Raw genomic sequence first — 25875 nt, forward strand, 5'->3', positions numbered from 1 at the left:
TATATACCCATCTCACTTCTTTTTCACCAGGTAAACCAATAAAACACACAATTTAGAAATAAATGTCTGACATTCAAAAACAAAACCAAAAACAAATCAGTGACTAATATAGCCACCTTTCTTTACGATGACACTCAAAAGCCTTCCATCCATAGATTCTGTCAGTTGCTTGATCTGTTTACGATCAACATTGCGTGCAGCAGACACCACAGCCTCCCAGACACTGTTCAGAGAGGTGTACTGTTTTCCCTCCCTGTAGAGCTCACATTTCATGAGGGACCACAGGTTCTCTATGGGGTTCAGATCAGGTGAACAAGGGGGCCATGTCATAATTCTTTCTTCTTTTAGACCCTTACTGGCCAGCCATGCTGTGGAGTATTTGGATGCATGTGATGGAGCATTATCCTGCATGAAAATCATGGTTTTCTTGAACGATACCGACTTCTTTCTGTACCACTGCTTGAAGAAGGTGTCTTCCAGAAACTGGCAGTAAGTCTGGGAGTTGAGTTTCACTTCATCCTCAACCCAAAAAGGTCCCACAAGTTCATCTTAGATGATACCATCCCATACCAGTATCCCACCTCCACCTTGCTGGCGTCTGAGTCGGAGTGGAGCTCTCTGCCCCTTACCTATCCAGCCTCGGGCCCATCCATCTGGCCCATCAAGAGTCACTTGCATTTCATCAGTCCATAAAACCTTAAGATATTTCTTGGCCCTGTCTTGATGTTTTATCTGATGTTTCTTGTTCAAAGGTGGTCGTTTTTCAGCCTTCCAAAAGTTTGGCAATTTCAAGACTGCTGCATCCCTCTGCAAGACATCTCACAATTTTTGACTTTTTAGAGTCCGTCAAATCTCTCTTCTAACCCATTTTGCCAAAGGAAAGGAAGTTGCCTAATAAATAAGCACACCTTATATAGGGTGTTGATGTCATTAGACCACACCCCTTCTCATTACAGAGATGCACATCACCTGATTTACTTGATTGGTAGTTGGCTTTCAAGCCTATATAGCTTGGAGTAGGACCACATGTATAAAAAGGATGATGTGATCAAAATACTCATTTGCCTAATAATTCTGCACACAGTGTAGAAGGGGTGTCCACAAACATTTGGTCGTAGAGTGTATGTAACTTGAGACCCGAGTCCCAATAAGCAGTCTGTAAATAGTGTTTGTGCCATTGGTTCTTTGTTCATTTGAATCCAGTTAAATGACACTTGTGTTTCTATCTGCAGGCCAACCTGAATGATTCACATAACCAGATGGTCGTCCACTGGGCCGGAGAGAAGAGCAATGTCATCGTAGCTTTGGCCAGAGACAGCGTTGGAGCAGCTGACCCCAAGAGCAGCTCGGTGAGCCGACATGTCATGCGCTTTTTTACCACATCCTATTTATTGTAACTGAAGAGCTTGACATTTCCTGCGACTGCTCCCCGGAGTCTAATGACACTCTCTCAGCCCGCCGTGTCCAGTCTTCTGTTTAACTGATTGCCATTTATTTAAGTCAATATTAATGACTTGGTAGTCGCGAGAGAATTTTGTGGCCATATGGAACTTGAAATTCAGATGGAGCAGAGCCTTATCTACAGCAGGTGGTACCAAAAAGCATGAACATGCCAGAACATGGCAGTGACAGCTGGAGCCATTGTGACCAATGTGTGTCTCATTTAATGCAGGGGCTCATATTCAGTTATTATTTGCGTGGCATTAACCACATGTTTCATGTCATGTCCCAGCATTTCAATAGGGTTTAGGTGGGGACGTTGATTAGGCCATTCTCTTGAAGAATTCTGTTATTAGTTATTCATCACCCCGTCAGGAATTCTCTCTGCCTACATGATCATCAGAGAACATGTTAAACGTTTAAGACCCATATTCTATGGTTTTACAAAGCATTATTAGTAAGTACGAGCCTGCCTTTGTTCCTGAAATACTGTACTCGGCCTGTAAGTAAAACCCATTCCCAACCAGCACTCCAGGCACCACATCTCACTGTATGACAAGAATGGCAACGCTGCACTTGAGCGTCAGACTGAAGACACCTCGTGCTCATGGTGTTCCGCTGCTCTCGGAAAATAAAAAGCTCCATCTGTTCCTCACAGCTCTGTGCACAGCTCTGCCTTTGATTATATCATCCTAATTCCCGTCAGACAATCAGCAGCGCGCGATCACCTCTCCAGAAGTACCATGTGCTGTTAAGCCCTGTTTTCTATCAGGTCTACAGGAAGCATCATGTTCAGCTGTTGATGTGGAGCGTCGTTTAATGCAGGCGCAGAAGCCTGGCGATGTTGGTGAAGGTATATTCATACAAGAACAAGTTTAGTTAGGAGTAGATTGATTGGTGTATTTACTCAGTCCTATTCCTTCAGTGTATTCAGAATTGCTCAGAGTAGCTCAGGGCTCTAATGCAGTCACAAGGTCGAATCCCGAGCCATGCCACTTTGCCATCAGAGGCCAGAGTCTGAGAGAGCACAATTGGCTCTCTCCCCTAATCACTCTTAAGCAATGTTGGCCAACACCGGTGGAGGCATCTGTTAGCTGGTAGCTTTCCTCTGAGCCTGTCAGATGCATTGGATTCCTTTCCCCACCTAGTGTTGGGAACATTGCATGTGCTCGGGCAGTTATGAACAGGTGGGTTAATTGGCAGAACCAAATTGGGAGAAAATGGGAAAAATGTAATATAATAATAATAAAAAAAGGTAGCCTGCATTGTTTTTGATGCATCACTCTCCAGAGCGAGTCACTTTTCACAGGCTTCTTTACATGAGTAAGCATTTCCCCTTTACAATAAACGAAAGGGTTTGGGAGGAAGTGGTGTATTTCCAGTCAACTAATTATACCAGAAGTCTCCAGTGAGTTGAGTATTCCCAAGATTCCAGAGGTTGTGAGTGAAAGGGGAGTCACAGTCACAGAACACAACAGTCTGGATGCACAACCAACGTTCAGAGGAGTAACATGACCTCCTATTCATTTTATTCTGGTTTCTTGTTGACATTGGCAGTCCATTATTATCAGCATAGATCTTACTGTTTGCTTCAGTACAGTACATTGGACAGGACACATGGTTAGCCTGAGCAATCATTCTATGAGGTATTATAATTTGTTTATTTATTAATTGAATGCAGGGCTCTTTTATGCATGTGTGCTATTTGTGCAGAACATATTAGCTATCACTTATTTAAGCTGCTTGTGGTTCTGCCTACTACTGCCTTCCCCCTTAGGAAATTAGAGCAGAGGGTGGCAAGTACATTTGAGGTAAGAGGCTACATTACACGCAGTCCAGTGTCAAAAGTAACGCCCGCTACTGTCCAGGGAAGAAGGCTTTCTACTAGATTTTGGAGCATTGCTGTAAGGATTTGATTGCGTTTAGCTACAAGAGTGTCAGTAAGGTCAGGATGTTGAATGGTCACTACTTCCCCTCGTCCCCTATCCCCCGAACTCATCCCAAAAGTATTGGATGAAGCACCAGCCATCATTCCAGAGAACACACTTCTACTGCTCCACATCTCAATGATTGGGGGCTTTATCCCCCTCTAGCCCACGCCTGGCATAAGGCATGGTGCCAGTAGGTTGATGGCTGGTTTATCTCGCTAACATCTCTGGAGAGGGTCAGTTCTTATCTCAGTGAGGTAGCAGTATAAAATGCTGTGATGGACGTTTAGTAAATTCCACACACTGTGAAACACCAACTGTGATGAGATGTATGAATATTTAGCTGGGGCAGTTCTCGCTGGATCAGAGCTTGCACTGGTTTTACTTTTTGGGAGAAGTCCTGCCCCTCCCTGAAATGAAGATTCTGATTGGTTCTCCCTCTAAATTTGGTTCTCTGTTGTCCCACATCCATTTGATATGGAGATTCCGATTGGTTGTGCTGCTGTGTTTGACTTTGTTGTCCCATCCCCAGCTGAAATGGAGATGCTAATTGGCTTTGTCTTAGCGTTTGACAGTCTGTTGTCCCTCCCCCAGCAGAAATGAAGATTCTGATTGGTTTTGCCTTGGCGATGTCACACTACCCAACTGAAATGAACATTCTGATTGGTTCTGTCCCACCCCCAATTGAAATGGAGATTTTGATTGGATCTTCTACTGACTTGTCTGTCTGTTAATCCCAGAGACCGCAGACTTTAAAGAGAAAGACATCTTTGAGAATGCGGATTCTAAATTTATTTAAAGAGCCGTCTCTGCCCCGTGGGCTGAGTATTTCCCACCCATTTGTTAGAAGATCTCTCAAAAAATGGCTTGAGTAAACTTGAGCACCTTCCGATGGTCAGTTTATTTTTCAGTTTTAAGAGACCTTCTTTAACAAAAGCAGCAGATACGACTTCCTCAGCTAAGACAGAGGAAAGATCATTTACCAGCAGAATAACACTGTTTACACTCTCGGGATCAGGTGTAGGTGTGAGAAGACGCAGCACATAATTTACTGTGCCGCAGTCTGTGTTCACAGTCCGTGTAGCTGGAGAAGAATTACACCCCTGTAGAGTCTTGTGGTGGGAAGCGTTCATTTATTAGCACTGGTATTTCTTGGCTGCTGAACTTTCATTTTCTGTTTTGTTTGTTTTAGCTTGTTAAGGGCCACGCCTTTTAAAGCCTGAGGCTTGGGAGCGTGACGCCAGAAGGCAGGGATCTGTGGTTGCGTAAACACATCTTAAGGCTTGTTCGTGCATTTGGCTCCCAGTGCTTCATTCGATCTATTCCCATCTATAATGTTGCTTTCTTCTGATAAGTGTAGAACGCAGTCTTGGAGACCCAATCACCCTGTTCACCCTTTTCAACTACCATGTGGTTTGAAAGGCTTCTTGGAGCTTGTTGCAACACATTTGCCTTAAGCCCTTGAACTGCAAGGGCCTGTATGTGAGGCCGCACTTTAGACCCATTCAGTTCAGCTCCTCGTTCCTCACTTATGTAAGTTCTTATGTAGCTTGCGCATGAACTTCACAGTACTTACCTAATAATCTGTAATCTGTAAATAAAAAAACTCATCTGACCTGAATGATAAGCCTGTTGTTTGAGGAATAATCGTACGTCTTCAACAGGTCTACGTGTCCTATGACTATGGAACCACCTTCAGCCATATTTCGGAGATGTTTAAGCTGTCTGGTGGGAAGGAGAACAGCAAGCAGGTGATCTCCCAGTTCTACCACAGTCCTGCCGACAACAAGCGGGTGAGTATTTCCCTCTTCCCATTCCCTTTAAAATAAACGTATTCATGGGCCAAAGTCTCTGTGTCGTTGACGCACATCTGCTGCAGTGGCCTGTCTGTCAGGGCCCTGTCAGAGTGGCTCTTAAGCTCTCTGCAGTTCTACTTGTGTGTGTGTGTGTGTGTGTGTGTGTGTGTGTGTGTATGTGTGTGTGTTTCTGTGTGGGAGCTGCTCTCATAAGACCCGGCGCGACGGGCTGAGTAATAGCCCAGTGCTGTCGCCCTTGGCACCCGGTGTAATTGTCTACTCTAGGGAGGAGCTGCCAGGTGCAGAGGCGCATGGGAGTTGTAGTACTGTTTTGAGAGGATACTGCAGTACAGCAGCGTGACTCTTCAGGCAGGGAGAACGCGGCAGCGCTGCAGGAGGACCATCCAGCAAAAGGACTTCACGCCGCGCAGCACTAGCGCTGTTATTTGAAAGGCAAACATCCTGATTGAATCAGCAGAGAGCTATGCGGTTGTGTTTGCATGGATGAATTGCCCTAGATTAGAAAAGCTGACAAACTGGTTGTATAAAGAACGACCGAACACCCACACTTAATGCAGAACGAAGATGCAGACACCCCACTAAGACTCAGGCCTGACTGTTCGTGGTCTCTTCTTCCTGTAATAGCAGCTTCGCTTGTAAGCTGTGGGTCCCTGTGGAGACATTCTGTCTTAAAGCACCTATAGAAGAAGCCCAGTAGAAATTATAATTCATCTTAAGAGCCCTTGCCACACTCTTACCCTCCAGTAGCGATTTTATTCCCCAAACCCTCATCAGATGGTTTGGTTTCTAGTGTTTTGCTCTGTGGAGCCTTTGTTTTGGAGTAACCCCGCTTCCAAATCCAGGCCACTGAGAGCAGAGAGAGGTTATGAGGAAGGCACATGGATATAGGATCAAACAGAATATGCAGACAGAGAATTAGGACTGCGTAATTGCTTCATAAGAATGGCTATTTCTCTCTTGAATATAGCTTAAGGACATGGTTTTCTATGGCTAGAGCGTTTGATGTTTCTCTTACATCATCATGTAAAAAGAAAAAAAAAAACAAGAAGCCCTGCAATGAGATCTTTATAAATGTGGTTCAACTGTACTGAATCGTTGTGTTCTGTTCTTCCTCCCTTTCCCTTTTAGTACCTTTTTGCGGACACCACAAACAGTTACCTGTGGAACACCTTTGACTTCTGCAAGACAGTGCAAGGCTTCTCCATCCCGTTCAAGCCCACGGATCTGCTCCTGCACAGCAAGAGCCCCAACCTGGTCCTGGGCTACGACAGTTCCCATCCTAATAAGCAGGTTTGTCAGAGACAATGGCTTAGAGCTTTGTGTCACTCTCCATCTTTTGTAGTGAGGGTTCTTAGGGAAATAGCTGCTGCTTCCAATTAAGACTCTAGATTCTGGTGTTTTAGTATTCTGACTCAGTAGTGAGTGTACCCTTTTAAATTTTGCATTAAACACGCTTAGGAAGATATTGGACTGTCAGCAGTTATCCAAAACCTGCACCGCTGATTCATCAGTGTAGAAACTTCTTTTGCGAACCCCCCCTCCCCTCCCATAACAATGTAGTGGCTTTTCTGAGGTTTGTACTAGTTTCTCATTCTTGTACCCTGTTTCCTATTCTTTCAAAGCTCTGGAAGTCAGATGACTTTGGTGAGACATGGGTGCTGATTCAAGAACATGTCAAGTCCTACTTCTGGTAAGATCTGTGACTACATGTGTTGATGCAAATCAAACACCCCACACACTTTCAGATCCTCTAAGAGCGTCTCCATTAAGCCCTGTAGTCTCTGAATGCAAGATTGTGTGTATGTGAATTAGATTCTGTTGGACACAACACTGTGTTTCAATGTGATGCATTTTTCTATACAATACGTTAAGCTGTATCTTTTAGGATTCGGTTCAACTGTCAAGCCTGAGGCCTAAGTATGGTTTAATTTTTGATAGTTTGACCTTCATACTTCTTTAACTATGCCTGTAGTTAAAAAGACAGCATAACCCCTTAAAATCAACAGCATACGCCCTAAAATCACAACCTCTAGAGTTTAGAATTGTTTTTTTTAAAAGCCTAGAAATTTGAGCATGTGTCCCTCCCCCTCACTGCCCACTTTACTCTGATTGGTTGCACTCAAATGCATAATTAACAGTGGTGTTCACAAAAGGTGTCGCATAAGAGACCCTCAGAGAGACAGAGGGCTATATCTTTCAAATTCATTGTAATTGTGGGAGCATGTGCACGTGTTTATACTAAAGTGGACCGTGAGTGGATGCACAAGGTGGGTGTTTCTAAAAACAAAGTGGCCAGTGCTTGAAGTATGGTGTTATAAGGCACATCTGGATATTTTAAAAAACAACAACAACAAACAAAAAAAACGGAGCTTTCCCTCCTTCCGTTTCTGAAAATATTTCTGTCTACACAGATATGAAAAAGCATGCTAGTCTGGTATGGGGCAAAAGTCTGGTATGGGGCAAAAGTGACTCGCAGAGAGAAACATCAAACCACTACAAAGAAGGAATGAAACACTTCCTTCCTGAGGTTAAATCCCAAATTACACACTACTCCCTTTGTAGTGTATTAAGCAAGTCATGAAATGATGGATTCATAATCGAAATGGAGCATTATATATCTGTAGTAGAACAGTTTTTAGATTTGTTCATATGTTTTATGACTTATGTTTTATGACACTATGTAGACAGTAAGGAGGTATTCCAGGAAGCCAGAAACATGCACAAGTTATAAGTGTGCTTGCTTTTTTACTTGGGGTCATCTTTAGCTTGTAAGGTAGGCTGGTTTTAAATATACTTCTAACTAGATTCTGCTAACACTCTTGTCTTAAGGTTAACATAGAAGCTTGGTGCTCACTAGTTGATTGAGGTGCTGATTCAGGTGTAGTTTCAGGCCAGCTAGAAGTGTGAATTGCAGAGGAGGAGCCAAGTGCCTCCAATCTTGATAAATTAGGTGTTGATTGGCTGAATGAGGTGTGTTTGAGTTTGCTAAGGTAGCTCCCAGGAGAAGAGTTTGGAAACCTCTGTTATAAACACTATACCTGTGTGTCTGTGTTAAAGCTGCTGACCATTGTTTGGATTTCTTTCACTGGCAGAAATGTAAAAAAAGCCAGGAGATGATTGTGAGGCAAAAAAGTTGTGGTGTATTCTTGATGTTGTCCTCTCTGCTGCAAGAGTGGGATCTTCTCAGTTCTTCTCGGTTATAACCACACTTACATATTTATGTAATTTACATAGCAGGGGTCAGGGGTTGAGCAAGGCCTTCCTGGGTGTGTGGTTCTTTAACAGATCTAAGACAAGTTGTTCTTCTGAAGTTCCCTGATATGCCTGGGGGAAACTCTAGGAACCTGATCACCCCAACACCTCTGTTACTGGTTAAACGGTGCCTATTGTGAGTGGCCCAAGGACTAACCCCCTGTGACCAAGCAAACCATTTGGTGCAATGTGACGTTCGATTGTAAGAAAACCGTAAAGGAAGGAGAACTGAAACTAAGATGCCAAGCCCTGTAATTAAACCTCAGGGCCAGGGCTCAGTATGTGGGCGTCAGATATACTGTGATATCTGCTCAAGATCTTTGTGGTGTTTTAGTTAGTTGGTGCTTAGTAGAAGCCTGTAGCTCTACATCTTCTCTTCCTCATTCTAAAGAGAAGCAGGAGATTCCGCTTTAGAGCTCGGCCAGTCTTTCCATTCTTGCTGGGAACACTGATGTGGTGCTAGGGGAAGTCAGACTGATTTCTGAGCTCTTGATTCTGTTTCCAGAACAACACCACACTATTTCACTAGCTTGTTTGGGTGGCAGTGCCTCTCACACCCTGAGAGCCCATCAGAGATATTTAGGTGGTTGTCAGGAAATCAGGACCCTGGAGTGCCGCGTTTCTGACAGCATTACATCACGTTGTGTTATTCCGACCTGATTACTGTGCTTAAAACTTTAATAAGGCTTATTGATCCAGCCCTGTGGGTTGAAGCAGTCTTAGTGAGCGTGCTCTAGGAACCAATCCCCTGGCTGTTCTTACCCGTTTATGGTGTGTGCTGAATTACTAGCAGTGTTACTGAGCTGCCAGTGTTGCTCTGCTTTACGGACCCTTCTTCTAAGCTTTCCGCAGTTGCTGTAGATTGTAAGGGATAAGCCGATGACTGTGTAGAAAGGCTACGCTTGTTTGTATGCAGTGCACTGATCACGGTACTTGAGCAGACGTTTGGAGCGGTGGGCGTCTTCACTGCCTCCCTCTGATAGATGTCTGGCTGGACTGGGTTAACATCATGTCCTGGAGTGGCATGCAGAGAGTGTGAGAGTGTGCGAGACAGTGTTGCACAGCAGAGGCGTGTGGCTAATGACTCTCGAGCGCAAAAGCCTCTTCTCTCGCAATGCTGATAAACCTTATGTCTGGCTCAGCAGCAAGGCAGTGTGAAATTGATTGTGGTCGTGCTTTGCATGACACACTAGGAGCCCATTCTTACACCCTTCCGCCTGCATCATTCATTGGCAGTGAATTGTCAACACGGGCCCATGCCCAACACGTACACCTCAGATTTGCACCATTAAAATAGCAATCCGCCAAAGTCCGAGTGCATCTAAAGGGAATGGTAAGTGACGATGATGATTGGTAAGTGATGATTGGTTCTTTGCACGTTACGCCCAAAACACACCCATGATTAATGCCTTTTGCGCATTTCGAGCCACGCAATGTGTACTTTTCCCATCGTTACGATAGCAGAGACACACTGACCCGCCCTAAATCAAGCTGTGCGGTGCTCAATAGACAGCTTGCCAAAATATGTATTAAATGGGACCCTGGGTAGCTTTTATATAGAGCTGTGCTACTGGGGAATTTGGTAGTTCCAGCTGACCCACTCGTTCTTTCGTAGCTCCCCCCTTAGCACTAGCAATGCTCCCGACACTAGCAAAACACTAGCAAAGCCAGCCACTGACTGTTTTCGAACTGCTGCCGATGTGGCATCACCAGGCAGCCGGCACGTGTGGAGGAGGGCCCCAGGTCCCCATCTGCAACGCACACCTGTGCTGACCACCATCGCTTTTAGAGTGATGAGGGAAAAGAGCATGGCCGATTGTGCTCTTTTGGGCTCCGGACGCTGATGGCAAAACAGCGTGTCACAGGCATGTGCTGTGGCTGCCCATCGCTCCGGGTGTGTGTCTTCACTGTCCCAGGTCTCTAGTGTACGTATGTATGTGTGTGTGTGTGTATTCAAAGCCATGGATGGGTTAAATGCAGAGCTGGGCAACTACATTACAATACAGCAATAAGAGTCATTTGGGAAGACTCCTGCATTCACCTGCCTTAGTGATGTAAGTCAAACGAAAATAATGAGGAGCGTCAGCCAAGTTCAGACGTCTTATCATCTATGCCAGTAGTTTGCCGGCTCCCCACTGTATGAAGCCTCTTAAGTGTTGATACTTTTTTTTTCTGTTGTTGATCTTCTGAGAAGGCACGCTTTAGCCTGGAGCGCCGCTTTAGGCTGGTTGAGGGTTCCGTAAGCCATAAGCTTTTGTCTGCTCGACATCCCATTGTTGAATGAGTTTGTCCCTGTCCCTGTCCTGATTTATTTATTTTTTTATTTTTTATTTTTTGTGGGGGGGGTTGCATATATATATATATATATAATGATTTTTTTCCCCTCACTCTAATCCTTTTATCCTTCTGTTAGAAGCTTCAAGTGCCAGTCTCAACAAACAGCCCAGTATGTTTACAGAAGGAGGAGGCAGGCCTTTGTGCCAAGGAGCTTGGGAGTAAATCCCCAGGCCTCCAGGCCCTCTAAAGCTACAGCCCATACTCTCCTCTCTTCCAGGCTGTGAAGCCCTAAAGCCCAAATTGCTAAATCATTTAAAACGAAGAAGCTTCATGTCACCTCCATTTTGGTTGCCAGTGTGTTGCAGCATGGAGAGCAGTGTAGAAAGCTGGTCCTGAAGGGAAAGTAGTGGCGAGTAGCTTCAGTGTCTGTGGAGGATTTCTATAATCCCATAGTGTGCTCTTGCAACTTTTGCTTGTTGTTTGCTCTGTAGATTCAATGTCTGGATACGGATCTTTTGGTGGATGTGGGGTGTGCGAGTAATGTTGATTTCTGTGTGTGTGTGTGTGTGTGTGTGTGTGTGTGTGTGTGTGTGTGTGTGTGTGTGTGTGTGTGTTCTCTCAGGGGCGTGGAGCCATATGACAGCCCCACCACAGTGCTCGTCCAGAGGAACGAGCCCCAGGGCATCTCCAGCATCCTCAGCAGCACCGACTTTTTCCAGAGCGAGCAGAACCGCCGCATCATCCTGGAGAGGGTGGACAGCTTTCAGCTAAGAGACAAGTACATGTTTGCCACGACCACCAGGGTAAGACTCTGATTTTGAGTGCCTATTCCTTTAAATGATAATGAGCCACTACTCGCGATGCTGTAAACGATGCCCTCCACTCCACACCCCCAATCATTTTTCACTTTTCCTGGCCACACAAAGTTAGTCTAATTTCTCTCTGCTTGCACTAGCCTGCTAACATTTACTTCACCTTGAGTTCACATCTCTCTCTCACACAACATTATAGTCTATAGCTGCATTCAAAGTAGCAGGTTCAGGTTTCAAATGGACCTGTACCAGTCTGTCCCTATCCGGTTGGGTCTCAAACCTGTGAGTTCCGATTGGTTTCAGGCTTCGCTTTCATGACCATGTAAAATTACAATGATATAACAATGATAGTGAAATGTCAGGGTTTTGGCTCATTTAATGACATACAGATGGGTCCAAAACTGTGAGACCACTTTGAGAAGCTGGGATTTTTTAATTTGTATATTTTTTTCATTTTAATAATTATTCATGAAAATTGATAATACCATTTCAGATATTGGGTGAAGTGGAATTGACCGTGGTAGCGCCTGTGTATAATAAGATCATATTGTTTTTTGAGTCTTATCCCTGACACTGGAGCTTGTGTTTTGATGACTCTCAGGTGGAACCAATCTGCTCATCAAAAGGCTTTTACACAAGCTAGTGGAGTCGTTTCAGCTTGTGTACACAATATCATTAAAGTGAAAGTAGGACACATTGCCAAGATTCAACTTTTTGCTTACATTGTTGAACTGATAACATGTTTTTAAAGACAAATATGTGGAAGATTAAAAAGGAATGCCAAAATGAAGCATGTTCTGTAGCTGTCTCAGACTTTTGGACCACATCGAATGTACAGATAATAGAAAAACTGACTAAACTGGTCATTTTCATTGGGGAAATTGCATTGCAAATCACAGGTTATTGAAGCAAAAGCATTGCTATATAGGGTGAATAAAAGTCACCATACTTTGTAAATTGTTGACGAGAATGAGCTGATGGTAACAACCTACCATCCGCTCGCGGTTTCCTCTCATCTCTCTTCATTTGAATGTTTAACTCTTTCACAGCTGACCACTGCAGCTGATCTAGCATACTCAAATGGTCATCAAAGCTACAGGAACCATCTGTAGGACATCTGGGACATATAGACTGCCATCTGATGTCTGACTGTTGACTCTGCTATGGCAAACTGAAGGCTAGGCTACAGTGGCCAATACCGACTGCCCCCCGTAAATCAACCCCCAATTAAAAACCTTTTGAGTACTAGCCTGTGAATTTTTATGTAGAACCCATGCACTGTTTAGCTTACAGTGGGATCAGTATCCCATGTTTTTCACAGCTGCATTGGATATGATTCCTTTAGCTTTCCGACTGTTGCTGCTGTACTTTCTGTACTGGTCAAAAGTTGTCTGCCCAGTTTGCTGGCTTTTTTAGTGTCGTTAGTGGACTGAAAATCTGCCGATATCCATACACCTCTATATCAATCTTTCCATCTGTTGTAGTAAACCCTAACCACCCCATTTTTTTTTTTTTTTTTTTTTTTTGTATTTTCTGCCACTGGCTTCTTTCCTTTAATCAAGTCCTTGTTTCTGTTAAGGCTTCATTGTTTATCTTTTTCAATAATGCACTGTATCTTGGAGTCTTTGCATTCCAGAAGGTTAAACATTTATTTTTAATGACTGAGTGAATGTCGAAGAAATGACTTGCGCTCAGCGGTGTGTAACGGGGCTCAAGGAGCCCTGTCAGTTGCTGAAAGCCTGTGTCCTTGACCACAGAAAAAAGACTGGGTATGTAACCGGTGATGGATGATAAACTCTCCAAGTGATGCTTTTAGCTGTTGTGCTGTGTGGGTTACATTTTCTTGCAGTTTTGAAGACAAGGCATTAGCATTAGCATTTGCCTGGAATGAAACTCTGGCATTTTTGGGTTGCAGCAGAATTGAATTTGAGTCATTCTTCATGATGCGTACAGTATCAGGCATGTTATGTTATTTTGAATGGTTCATTTTAGTCACTGCATCATGGCTCAGCCTTGTGTGCTACCTATTTGTTGTTAAAGGGACCATCTCATAAAGCTCATAGCTTAACTGTATTGTCTTTTTTTTTTCTCCCCTACAGTCCACATAAGATAAAAATCTAAAATCACTCACAATTCATTTTGTGTCTGTTAAAACCAGAACCAGAACCAGGGCAGTGGCAGTGGTGGCTGAGTGGTTCGAGCACCTGGCTGGGTTTAATACCCGTGCTTGACAAGCTGCCACTGTTGTGCCCTTGAGCAAGGCCCTTAACCCTTCCTGCTCCCTGGCTGCCAACCGCTCCGGGCTTGTGTGCTCAATTTCACTGTATGTGTTTGATTGCTTGTGTGTGTATGTGTGTTTACTGCACTGATAGATTTAAAGGTGGAGTCCAAACTCCATCTGTGTCTAAATAATCAAGTAGTGAAGATGGTTGGCTTGTGGCTTGTTCCCCCCCCCCCCCCCCCCCAAAGGCATAATACCTACCCAGATTTATGTAAACAGGCAGATAGCGATCTATCGGAGTATGGCAGGATGATGTTTTACGATACTATATTGATTTTTAATGAATAGTTTACATGTAAAGACTGGTGGTTCATTTTGTGGTTAAACTCTGACTGTTAGATTGCATCTGTGTATCGGATTGGATTAAAAAAAATCTGATTTTATGATTATAATGGTGTGTTTTTGATACTATGAAAATGCTTTCCTAAAGTTACATTTTTAAAATCCACCGTGATTTTATGATTTAGAATAAGTTGGAAATGGGCCAGAAAGTCAGTGAAGTACTTGGTCATTATAAAGGACTTCTTCTACAGAGCAGTGAAATAGTGAAAACACAGTCAATGCACCAATAAACGAAAGAGAGCTGCAGTGACAAAGATAGAAGAGGGGAAGGGGGGGGGGGGGGGCAACAAAACTACAGTTACCATAGCAGTTCCCACATTACCATGCAAATCCCAAACTTCACTTGCTAACAGCCTACAGGTTAAGGGTGGAACTCCTTATTCTTCATTCACCGTGTGGACATTTCATTTATATCTTACCTTGTATCACATGTTCCCTGTACATCTGCATACACTGAACCGTGGTGTCCGTACCGTGGCAGTTGGCTCTGAATACGCGTAGCGATATTCCCCTGGTTGATGCTGTTGATACTGCATCACTGTTTAAGACCAGGCTGTGAGTGTGTGAAGGGTTAAGTGTCCAGAAGACTTGTTCTCTTTAGAGGGAACATTATGAATGGGTGTAAATTTCAGAAGGAGTGCTGTCAGAATGAGGCTTTATTGTCCAGATAAATAAGCAAGAGAAATGTGGCTTCGGTTACACAGCAGCTCACAATGCAGAGGAGCTAGCATTCGACTGTGTTTGTAACTGCCACTGTGTTTGTGATGGATGTATTTAAAAAGCTGTATTGAAATAAGTGGATTGAAGATTTTTTGGGGGAAAAATGACTTGCACTCAACTGTAGATTCAGAGTCCCCATTATTATTCTCATAGCCTGAGGGTGAAAGAGCAGGCCTGAGTCAATAGATTGTCATAATAGACATGTATTGTATGTATCCTGTCAGTTTGGGTTGTGTGTGTGTGTGTGTGTGTGTGTGTGTGTGTGTGTGTGTGTGTGTGTGTGTGTGTGTTTATTTATTTATTTTTTGTAAATGTTCAGACTATTTGTCCCAGCCTGTGCTGGTGTCCTTGGCCTGACAACATCAAGTACCCAGCTGGGGTTGTTGTGTGGAGCAGCTCAGAAACAGGCTTTAAGAAAGTTATTTATAAATAAACAAATAAATAAATAATAAAAAGGTCAAGAACATTTCATATCTGTATTTAATTAGTCGTTGCTGACCTTGTATACTTTACCTCTGACTCTGACTGATTTTAGGCATTAAGGGAAGCTGACATTCCACTGGAATTTACAGCGATGAACTTTGGAGTAGAACAATTGGGTTTTGTTTTGTTCACAACTGCGGGATTGCAGGTCACTTTGTTAGCATTACCGGAATTCAGCCTGCAAGTGTTTATTCATCTCCAGGTTTCAGCTGTCTGTCATTCCCTTCTGTGTGTTCTGGCTCTTAACCAAGCTTGACCCGCAGCAAATGTTTGGACTGCTAAAATAAATCTTGAACACTCGACTGTCAAACCCTGTGCACCGTTGGCTGGTCCAGCCGTTTATGTTGGAAAGGCAGTGAGGTCTCTGACCTTGGTAGTGAGTGATTTAAACAGTATTTAATGAATGGCATTGTAGTACTAGGACCACAAGACTTATCGGATAGTTTTCCATGCCAGTGGAATGAATCTTTTCTTAAAGTAAAGTTTTAATGGGATGTATGCTGACAGATATGTAATTTTACTGTCCTCAAATTTGAAAATGCGCCTTCAAAATCAATTTGGAATTTAAAATATGGAGAGAAAAAAAACCTCAAACATGCTGTGTGGGATGTAGGACAGGAGTGTTCGTACTGAGCCTCCTCATTTTCTAGGTACAGATGGGGATTAATTAGCTATGAATCGGCATAGTGCTTTTTTTTTTTTTTTTTTTTTTTTTTAATATATCAGCAATTGACCGATATTTCTCTACTTGGCTGACCGTGAGAGCTGATCAACCATATCTGTGAGTTAAGGATTATAGCCCATTGAATTCAGTGTTGTAGTAAACTCTGTGTCCTGGATTCACGAACTCGCATATTGTGTAAAACTAAAGTGTCTCAAGGAGGAAGCAGAGTAAAGGCTTTTAACAACACAGCAGAGGTAACTGAACCACGAAGCACACAAAACAGCAACCAATGCAGACCACATTTAACCACGACCCAAAGTACAGCAGCAGCAGTCGGAAAGCTACAGGGATCTGTACAGGAGTTTTTAGTGCTAGATAAGTAGCCCTTTTGGGTTGCGTTTCCACTATGAGCTTTACAGTGCAGTTCTGCACGGGGCTTCACGGACAATCCACACTGTTTAAAATGTGATTGATCCAAAAAGTAGTGACGATGCAGGAAAATTACAAAAGCCATATAAGATAAAAAGGTTACTGAGGCAACCAGCTCCACCCTCAATCAATATCGGCAAGCAAGGCGATCGGCGTTCGGAATCGGCACCAAAAACACTGATCTGAACGCTGGTCCATCTCTAATTCAACTGTCCTTTTAGTTTGTGCTGTTGTGAGTGAATGGCTAGACTTCTTCTTGAATGGCTGCTTGCTGTTTGGCCATGCGTTCAGGTAGACTGCCGGCTGCATCATGGACGTAACTGTTCACATACTTGCCTATGTGCTACGCGGGTTCCTGAAGACTTCCACTAGACGGCAGATCAGAGAGCACTGGCCAGTTTTCCGCATCCACTTTTAAAGTAGTACTGATATCTCGCCTGCTGTTCCGACAAGCGTGTTTGTCATTGTGCAGCGGCCAGGACCTGTCATATGGACAAAGGTGACTGCGGACTTGGTCACACAGCCTTTCTTTACAACAGCAAGTACATCTATTGCTTTACCTGTCTAAAGCAGTGTCCCAAATCTCAACAAACCCTTTTGTAGTGCCCTTGTTTTAAAGAGTGTAGCTTATGCGTCCTCCAGCTACTGTATGTTATCAAACTGCCACTAACAGCAGTGTCTTTGGACATGTGTTTGGAGGACAACGCTAACTTTTATAATTATTATTGTAATGAATTGCTATTGAAGTGGACGAAGGAGGGGCAGCTCATCTGACATCGCAGGTCCACAGCCTCTTAATGAACTTGCGGCTTTCTCTCCCTGGGGTGTTCTAACCACTCATGCATCACTTAGCCTCGTTCCAGTGGCCCGTGCCGCCATATGCTGGTGCTGTCAGTGCTATTCTCCACAGCGCTCATGCCGAGGAGTGCGCGTTGCGTACACACATACACAGAAGCGCTTGTGCGGAATTTCGTAACTGTTCTTTTGTGTTGGGCCTGTTGTGCACTGGTTCATAGTGGAGGATCTGTTGCCAGCTGTAGTTGTGGGTTGTTCAAAGGTTTTGAGGGTTGGTTTGTCCGTCTGTCTTCTCCGGAGCAGAACTGTTGAGACTTCTTTAAAAAGCACATGAAAACATGCCGATATGCTGCCCAGTTCCAAAATGCGTCACTGGTTTTCCTCCGAGAGCCTTCGCTTTTCTCGCGATTTTGCACTAAAAATCTTTATTGGCTTGATTATCTCTCTTCATGACCTTATAGACTTCCAATGGGATAATCACAGCGGGAGTTTATTGACCACACATGTCCCTGCGGTGCCTGGCGTTCCTATTTCAACAAGATAATGTCACAATGACTAGGGATATTAGGTCTCCGACGGGGCCCAGTAGACAAACAAGAGCAGCCTGGCGCAAACAGCTTTGTGGGGTTGGAGGCCTTTCAGCGGGGCTGGCAGGAGATGTCTCTTTGCTGGAGGGGGATGCGTGCTGACAGACTTGCTGAAGTCTTGAAGGAACTCTGATCCGTGGGTGGCCTGCTGCTGACCCCGCCAGCCCTTACCCGACCAGTCCTGCTCTCTCTCTGTCTCACTCTCTCCCCTCCCCTCTTTTGGCAGCTTCAGAGCAATTTCACAGTCAGTCAAGACTGGAAAGAGTCACTCACCAATCAGAGTGCATCAGTGTCTCTGAGGAATCCTCTCTCTCTCTCTCTCTCTCTCTTTCTCTCTCTCTCTCTCTCTATCTCTCTTTCTCATTCCCTTGCTTTCCCACTCTCACTCTCTCCAGTTTCCCCACTAGTCCCTCTATCTTCCACCCCGCTAATAGGATTAGCATAATGAATATCACAAGCACGAGAAGCTTCTTAGGCTAATTAAAGCTCCGGAAATGGAGGTTCCTCTCGTCGGAGGGCTTTCTCCAGCGAATGGCATCACGATCCACGATGATCATTAGGTTCGGTCTTTACTGCTCTACAGTCCTTCTCAATGATAAGCTGCCTTTTGAGTGTAATATCATGAAGAAGTCCTCTCACACCACAGTTTGGGTTTCTACCTCTGACCTCTTCCTCGTGTTGCGGTGCCAAAGAGATAGATACAGAGATTGGTCGGGAACGTTAATTGTGCTGCATGTTTTGCGCTCGTTTTTGCTACCAGGACAGCTACATTGAGACACAGCTCTGCTAATTGAACTGGCACGTCTCCGCTCCCCTACACACACACATTTTTTCACACACCCCAACCATGCTGCAGAGTAAATCTACAAGCCAAAGGTTCTGCTTGTGAGTCAGGCCTGCTGAAAGATGGCAGAGATTTCCAGCACAGTAAGGCTCTTGTTTTCCCAGATAAATGCCTCACACCCCCTCTCGCCCCCCTCCAACGAAAGGGAAAGTGCCTCCAAGAGCCAAATATGCATAAAGCCTGCAAGAATCGGCTCCATTCATGCTGGCAGGCTGGTCGGAATTCAAAGGAAATTTCACATGGGCTGGCTGCCGTGCTAGATAGTAGATTTGTGCCACGCCCATGTTCACACATGCCTCTGTAGGGGTGCAAAAGCAGACTGTGTGCTGTCTGAGTGCGGTAAACCAGGTGGACAGTCAAGAGCGCTAAGAGAAGGTCAGATAAACATGTTTGTCGGCTGGGTGCTAATGGATCTTATCCCTTGGTAACCCTACACCCCCCTCCTCCTCCCCCTATCCCTCAACTCCCCCCTTAGCACAAGAAACACTGTTACGAAATGCTTTGGAACTGCACACTGCTGTTGAACTCATTGCAGACATGATGTGGTGAACAGAAAAGGCAACAGGCCCTTTTTTTAAAGAAGTATTTTAAACTGTTCTTTCAAAACAGTCGGAAGCATGAAATGAAATATGAAACTTTGTTATTGTCAGTCTTAAAAAGGCAAATCCCCCCATTTGTCAAAGTTTCTACATAATTTAATTAGGTGTAAATAATGAATTCATTCAGATTGGTTTGATGTGAAATAATTCTTTATTGTATTTCAGTGGTGGTGGAGAACCTGAGCCATTATAATAGCCAGATTATAGCCATTTTATTTAGTATTAAGAGTGCCCAGCGAACCTCCATCTCCATATCCACAACATGTTTTGGGCTGGCAGACAGTTGACAAGCGCTTGATCGTAGGTACAAGTTATTGGAATGTGTGTCCACTTTGCCAAGGTCTGGAAGAAGGCCCACACTGTCACCCTTTAGCTGAGAGAACAGTCAGTACCGACCAAAGAGTCACCAAGGCAAACCCAGTGAACAGGGATCTGCTTGAAACACCAGTGTTACTGTCAGCAAGTTCTACATCGCCTCTCTACATACCCGACCCACTCGTTAGTACTCTTCCCCCTATCACACGTAATGCTCCCGACACTGGAAGGATGAGGACACATGCACAACCAGCCACCGCCTCTTTCCAAACTGCCACCAATTCAAAGTCACCAGGCAACCGATGCACCCAGAGGAATACGTCGGGTACCCGACTCTGATTCATCGGCTATGTCGTGATTCATCGGCTATGTCCGTGCTGGCCAGCCTGACACTGTAGACACACAAGTAATGTGGGGAGGGAGGAAGAAGTCTACCCACCCGGAGAAAGCAAGACCAATTGTGGGCCAGCAGCTGCTGCGATAGTGATGCTAATGGTGTGATAGCGATGCTGGACAAGGCAGCATATTCAGCTGTTTAGCATAAAAACATTTGGTGGCATTAAAAGCTTCAGACGTCCCTTCATGTGTTTGACTCAGCAAGTCTTAGATGCCCTAGATGTTAGTAAATGGATTAATGAATTCAAATCCTGCAGGTTTTCCCAAAACTAACCTTAAACCCAAAATCTATCCTTAACAGTAAGCCTGACTTACAATAAGCTGATAATCAGCTGATTGTAAGCGGACAGCAGCTGAGCTGGAGGGGACAATCAGAAACAAAAGTGTGAGTGAAACAGGAAGGGTGGAGGAACACTAAACCATAGTGTCTCTCTCAGCAGTCTCTTGGCAACCCATAGCTGTATCAGTTTTGCATATTGAAAACCAGCCCGCTGCCTTTGTCTCTCCCTTGGCTCTGGACTGAGCCGTTGTCACCACGCAGCCGGCTCTTTCTCTCCAGTTCTCTCGGCAACGGCGGCCCGTTCCAGAAACACTTCTCCCGCTCTTGCTGCGCTCCTCCGGCCAGATTGTGTTTTGGCTGCCTGCGACACCACTGCAGTCTGTTCCTGGAGCCGGCTGTTAACGGGCAGCTAAATCAATACAATGGACGGCGCGCGTCAGGCCCCAGAGAGCGGCGACGCTGTGTGCCGCCAGAGAACAGGAAGTGCTTCGCTGGCTCATCAGGGAAAATTCATTGACGCAAGGCTGACAGTTCGCAGCCTGTTAAGCTTATGGCTTTGCGCATAAGGGAGAGAAATCTTACCCCACCTCCCCCTGCAGCGTTTGTTTGTGTTCCTTGGCTAGGGTCTTCTCTACCATGTTGTGGGACTTTTTTTTTTTTTTTTAAGGCTTTTGCTGCTAATCAGGGGCGATGCAATAAACCCAGTTAATCGCTGAGAACAAGCTACTGATACCCTGACTCTATCGCTCTGTGCGCCGTGCTGCTGCTGCTTTACTGTCCACAACCTCTTTGACCATCTGGCCTCTTCCTTTATTACGCAGGGATAATGAGGTATCATTGTAATCCCTCGTTTGGCCGCTTTTTAATCCAGCGCAATTCTCCAACACCGTTATCTTCTGTTTACCACTAATGCTATCAAAGCCAGACTCCCATCAGTTCAGTCCGTGTGGCTGAGTCTGCCATATTTGTTGTGGTGGGAAGTGTCTGATCTAGGCATCGCTGCCTGCCGCATTTACCACAAGGTCCAACCCGCAGATTGTATCTGCTGGAGGTTGTAGTACAAGAAAAAGACTGCTGTTCATCTAAGAAGGAGTTTGGGGAAAGAGGGTGTGGGAGAGTTCTGAGAGGGCGAGCTAGAGCTTAGACATTGATACAGACAGCTCAGAGCTACCGGGACAAGGAAGGACATGGCCAAGCCGATGTCCTGGAGCTCACACTTGTACCATGTAAAGGACTAATTCCCTTTCTTTTCATCTTGCGATCAGCCTTACAAATCAGCCTGAGACGTGGGTTATTTTCTCCACACTCTCTCTTTTACTCCTAAGCCCTGGCATTCATTATTACAAATCACTCCAACCTGCAGTAGATATAGGACCCTAGCGGATACACCGGGCTGCAAAAACACGCTTACTCTCTCTGCTGATATTGGCTGGCTGTCCTGCATCGTTTATGGTGATAATCTATGCTAGTTTGTGGTGCCCTTCAATATGACTGTAATGATGAAGTGTTCAGAGAACTGAATGGGTATGAAATTCTCTCATGTGGCCCCTTTAATTGTAAGCAGTCATAAACGTGTTCATTCCTCCAGTCTTCTGTGATTTTTACTGGCTAATATCAGAGGGGGAACAGTACATTTCCTGTAGCTGTAAAACCCAGATGCTGGCCTACAAATCCAAACATGGGCCAGCCCCTCCAAACCTGATGGTAGTGGTCAAAACCTGATCTGTACCAAGAGACTTTTGTGGGTGGTAGTATCTAAGCTTGGAGGTATCCTTGGATTCTAGCCTATTCACACAAGCTAGAGATATTGTCTGATTTATAAGTGTCTGCTATAAGCCATAACTGTGCATTAGGAGGAGTTCTGATTTGCCTGAGCTTAATGAAGCTTTGCGTGTTCACACAGAGTCTGCTGGGAAGCCATGAGCCGCAGTCTGTCCAGCTCTGGGTCTCCTACAACCGGCAGGCAATGAGAGCAGCCCAGTTTAACACCCGCCACCCTATCACAGTGAGTACTGCAACTCTACCTAACTTATAAGGTCGTTGTTGCGTTATGTTTTTTCTGTGCACGATTTATACATAATTTGTTGTGTAATTAAAAAAATAATACATAATAAGCTTATTAGCCAATGAGTTTTAGAAGAGCGTAACATTAATATTACAGAGGAAAAATGGGCTAATACAATGCCACTAATTAAAGAATATGGACAGAATTTGAATGGAAGAAACAGACTCTGTATAAATAGCCACCTGAACTAAATAGCAAGCACATTGGGCACCACCAACCATGTTGATGGAGGTGTGTGGAGGACTGTATACTACAGTCATTTTAGGAGAAACTATAGGATGGTATCAAAGACATTCTGGGGTACTGAATTCCCAAACGTTGCAAAGTTATGTATCTTGGGCATTATTAATAACTAGGTTTTGACAGTGATAGCAAAAAAAAGCTGTAAAGCAAAATTGGTGTAAGATGAGCTTCCTACTGTTAAACAACTGGTAGAAAGTGTTATATAAAATAATAAGAATAAGAATTTTTATATTTATTAATATGGTAGTATTCTACCACATTCTCAGTATTACTGTTGTTATTATTATTATTATTATTATGAATCATCTTTTGTTATTTTCTTTTGTTTTCTAAATATGCTCATGCATATTGTGGAAGCAACCAATTATTTAAAAAAATTATATATCAAAATACAAACATTGTATTTACGCTTTATTTTATTTTATATTTTTTTATTAAATGGCATGAAATACATCATTTAGATGCATTTATCATGTGCACAATTTCCTTCTGTCTACAAACTGCCACACAAATCTATAAAGAAAATGCTAAAAATTAAAGGCAAGGGCTCTGAATGCACCTCTCTGCCCTCTTTGCAGGGATGTAGAGGAGGATTTAGATCAATTTCTGAGGCTTTTGGCTCCAGTAGGTTTCACTACAGCAGTGAGTCTTATTTAGAGGTGTGAGGAACACAGCTGCTTGTTTGCACTCTGGCAGAGAAGAACAGTGAATTTAAATGTTTTATGACTGACAGGAGAAACTTTAGTCTGGTTGGTTTTGTGATTGAACACTGTAGTCCTCCTGCAGCTGAGACCATATACCAAACCCTAATTACAGATGTACAACACTAGAGTTACAACCAATAGAAAAGGAAGATGTGAATTAGGCTCATCTAATGGTAAAATATAAAGTAAAATATTTTATCTGTAATGATGTCTATCCCTTTACCCAAAGCAAGCTGCATTCATGTAATGGCCAAAGTGGAGTTGAAGCGCAGCACGTTTAGGTACTGATGGAAATTGGAAGTAAAAAGCTCCTCGTCTGGGCAGTAATGGTTTACTTTGTCAGTAAAACACTAGCAGTACAGTCAGTTTTTATCACTGCTATATTTTGTTTAGTTTTGTTCATCAGTACCTTATGTTGAAGTATTGTGCTGGTAAGTGAATTTAACGATTTAACAGTTCTGGAGGCCTCCAGGAGAAGTCTGGAACCAAGCTGTACTCTTAAAAGCTTACAGATACAGACAGTACAGGGCAGTACCCCCTGAAAACCGTGCAGGCAGTGTAGCCAGTACTTTAAGTGAAACACAACCATTGCTGTATGGTCATGCAGACTAATCTCACAGAGAAAAAGTCCACATTTCTCGTTTGTTTTGACTCTTCAAATCTAACGTCACTGTAACGAAACATAAATTACACAACTTTGAGCTTAATCTGAACCCATATTCTAAACCCTTATTCTAACATTAACCACATTGAACTGATAACAGCAAGAGTTTCAGCAACACAATCTTCTAGCTCTGTTTTATTCATGCACGTGTGTCTGGATTTTGCTCAACAGCACTACTAGTGGATCGGTGGGGTGAGATCATGTTGGGACACCGTTTTTCAGCTGTTTACTTCACTGCTGCTTTCGTCTTTTTTTTGTAGTAAATACGTTATCATGACCTTCTCCACCATCACCATTTAGTTTTCTTTCCAATGCTTTTTGAACTGCCTTCTAGTGGATGCATTGCTTAAAATCCATGCCGGAATAAGGATGTATAGAAGTATGTTGGCAGTGATGGTTTAATCATTACATCAGAGTTGTCTGTAATTTCTGTACATCGAGTAAAAATGAGCCTTAATGCTATAAAGAATTCTTTCAAAAATCTAACAAACATGGTTAATCTTTGATACCAGATGCAGTTAATTAAACAAGACGTTTACTGACTGACGTGTGCTTCTTTCGTTTAGTGATTGCAAGGCAATCACCAATCTCAATTTCTTTAAATAAACACCAAAAATGACACACATCAAAAATGAATCAAAAAGCTTTGTGCATGAATATTTGAGCTAGAATTGGAACAGTTACTCAACATGACCACCCCACCGCTCTGTGAAGAAGTGTGTTTTTTTTTTATTTTTTTTATTTATTTTTTTTTTAATGAGTCCTGAAAAAGTCCGGAACCAGACAGATGAAGATCTGGATGTATTTTAAGCAGACTTAGAGACAATATTTGGGTTTATAGTTTCAGAGATGAAATTGGTGACCATCCAAATTCAGTGAGGGTTAGCAACATTAGCCTAGCATGACCCATTCCATAATTAAAGAAGCAAACTTCAGATACCAAACAGGTCTTGGCTGGTTGACTGCATCTGGGGTAAGCGAGCAATCATGTACTTGGATTTTTTACCAAACTGTTCCTTTAAATGGGTTTGAATAATGACTTTTGCCCAGTACTGTGTGTGTGTGTGGGAAAGCGTGGCTTATGTCTGTTGGGTCACCCTCTGTCTCCCGCATCCTCCTTTACAGGAGTACTACATAGCGGACGCCTCAGAGGATCAAGTGTTTGTGTGCGTGAACCACAACAACAACGTCACGCACCTGTACATCTCGGACACGCAGGGCCTGGCCTTCTCTCTCTCGCTGGAGAACGTTCTGTATTACAGCCCTGAGGGCTCAGGGAGCAACACCCTAATCAGGTACTGCAGCTGCGTGTGTGTGTGTGTGTGTGTGTGAGATCATTCTCATTTCTCATTTCTGTTCATATTTAAGTGTCAAACACTTCGATTCAACGTTCAGAATGTCTCACTGAGCTCATTTCATTGAGCTATATTAATATTGAGTCTGGCCCTTTAACCGCTACGTCCGAAGTCTAAAGGCTTTGAGAGCCTTATCCCGCTGCATTTCCCGCCTTACACTTTTCACGAGGTCGATTCATTCCTGGAGAAAATGTTCTGTTCACCAGTGTGTTGCTTAGACGTAGGCTTTGCCTCGGCATGACTCTCGCCATAAGTAGCTTATAAATGGGTTTGTATGGTCTCTGAGGATTCTAGTGCTTGTGCCTGTAGCCTGCACTCTCTTCTTCATGGTCCCGGCACAAAGCAATCCTTCATCCCTGCTCCGCTGCCACACTGTTCCCCTGCAGCAGAGAGAAGAAGCTCGCACTGGGCCAAGCCCCTGATCTCCGGCACGGCCGCCCCACTGCAGCACCTCTATGCAGATGAGCTGGCTGCGCTGGGCCAGCAGTGGTGACATTTTCAAAGTGCAGCAGCACTGAATTTCTCTGTGTAAAAAGATGTGCGTCCCAATTATGTACTGGTTAATGATACTAACTAGTTTTTG

At 43.9% G+C, this 25875-nt stretch overlaps 1 protein-coding gene across 1 annotated transcript in view; it reads left to right on the forward strand.

Annotated features, from left to right (window-relative positions):
- Positions 1-25875, forward strand: part of sorl1 (sortilin-related receptor, L(DLR class) A repeats containing) — a 79863-nt gene that overhangs the window by 10532 nt on the left and 43456 nt on the right. The window contains exons 2-8 of the mRNA XM_072692140.1: positions 1233-1349; positions 5033-5161; positions 6314-6475; positions 6808-6875; positions 11337-11517; positions 22165-22266; positions 25063-25232. Of these exons, the coding sequence (XP_072548241.1) occupies positions 1233-1349; positions 5033-5161; positions 6314-6475; positions 6808-6875; positions 11337-11517; positions 22165-22266; positions 25063-25232 (929 nt within the window). The remainder of the gene's footprint in view (positions 1-1232; positions 1350-5032; positions 5162-6313; positions 6476-6807; positions 6876-11336; positions 11518-22164; positions 22267-25062; positions 25233-25875) is intronic.

This window comes from Salminus brasiliensis, chromosome 11 (genome assembly GCF_030463535.1).
Source record: "Salminus brasiliensis chromosome 11, fSalBra1.hap2, whole genome shotgun sequence".
Lineage (NCBI taxonomy): Eukaryota > Metazoa > Chordata > Actinopteri > Characiformes > Bryconidae > Salminus > Salminus brasiliensis.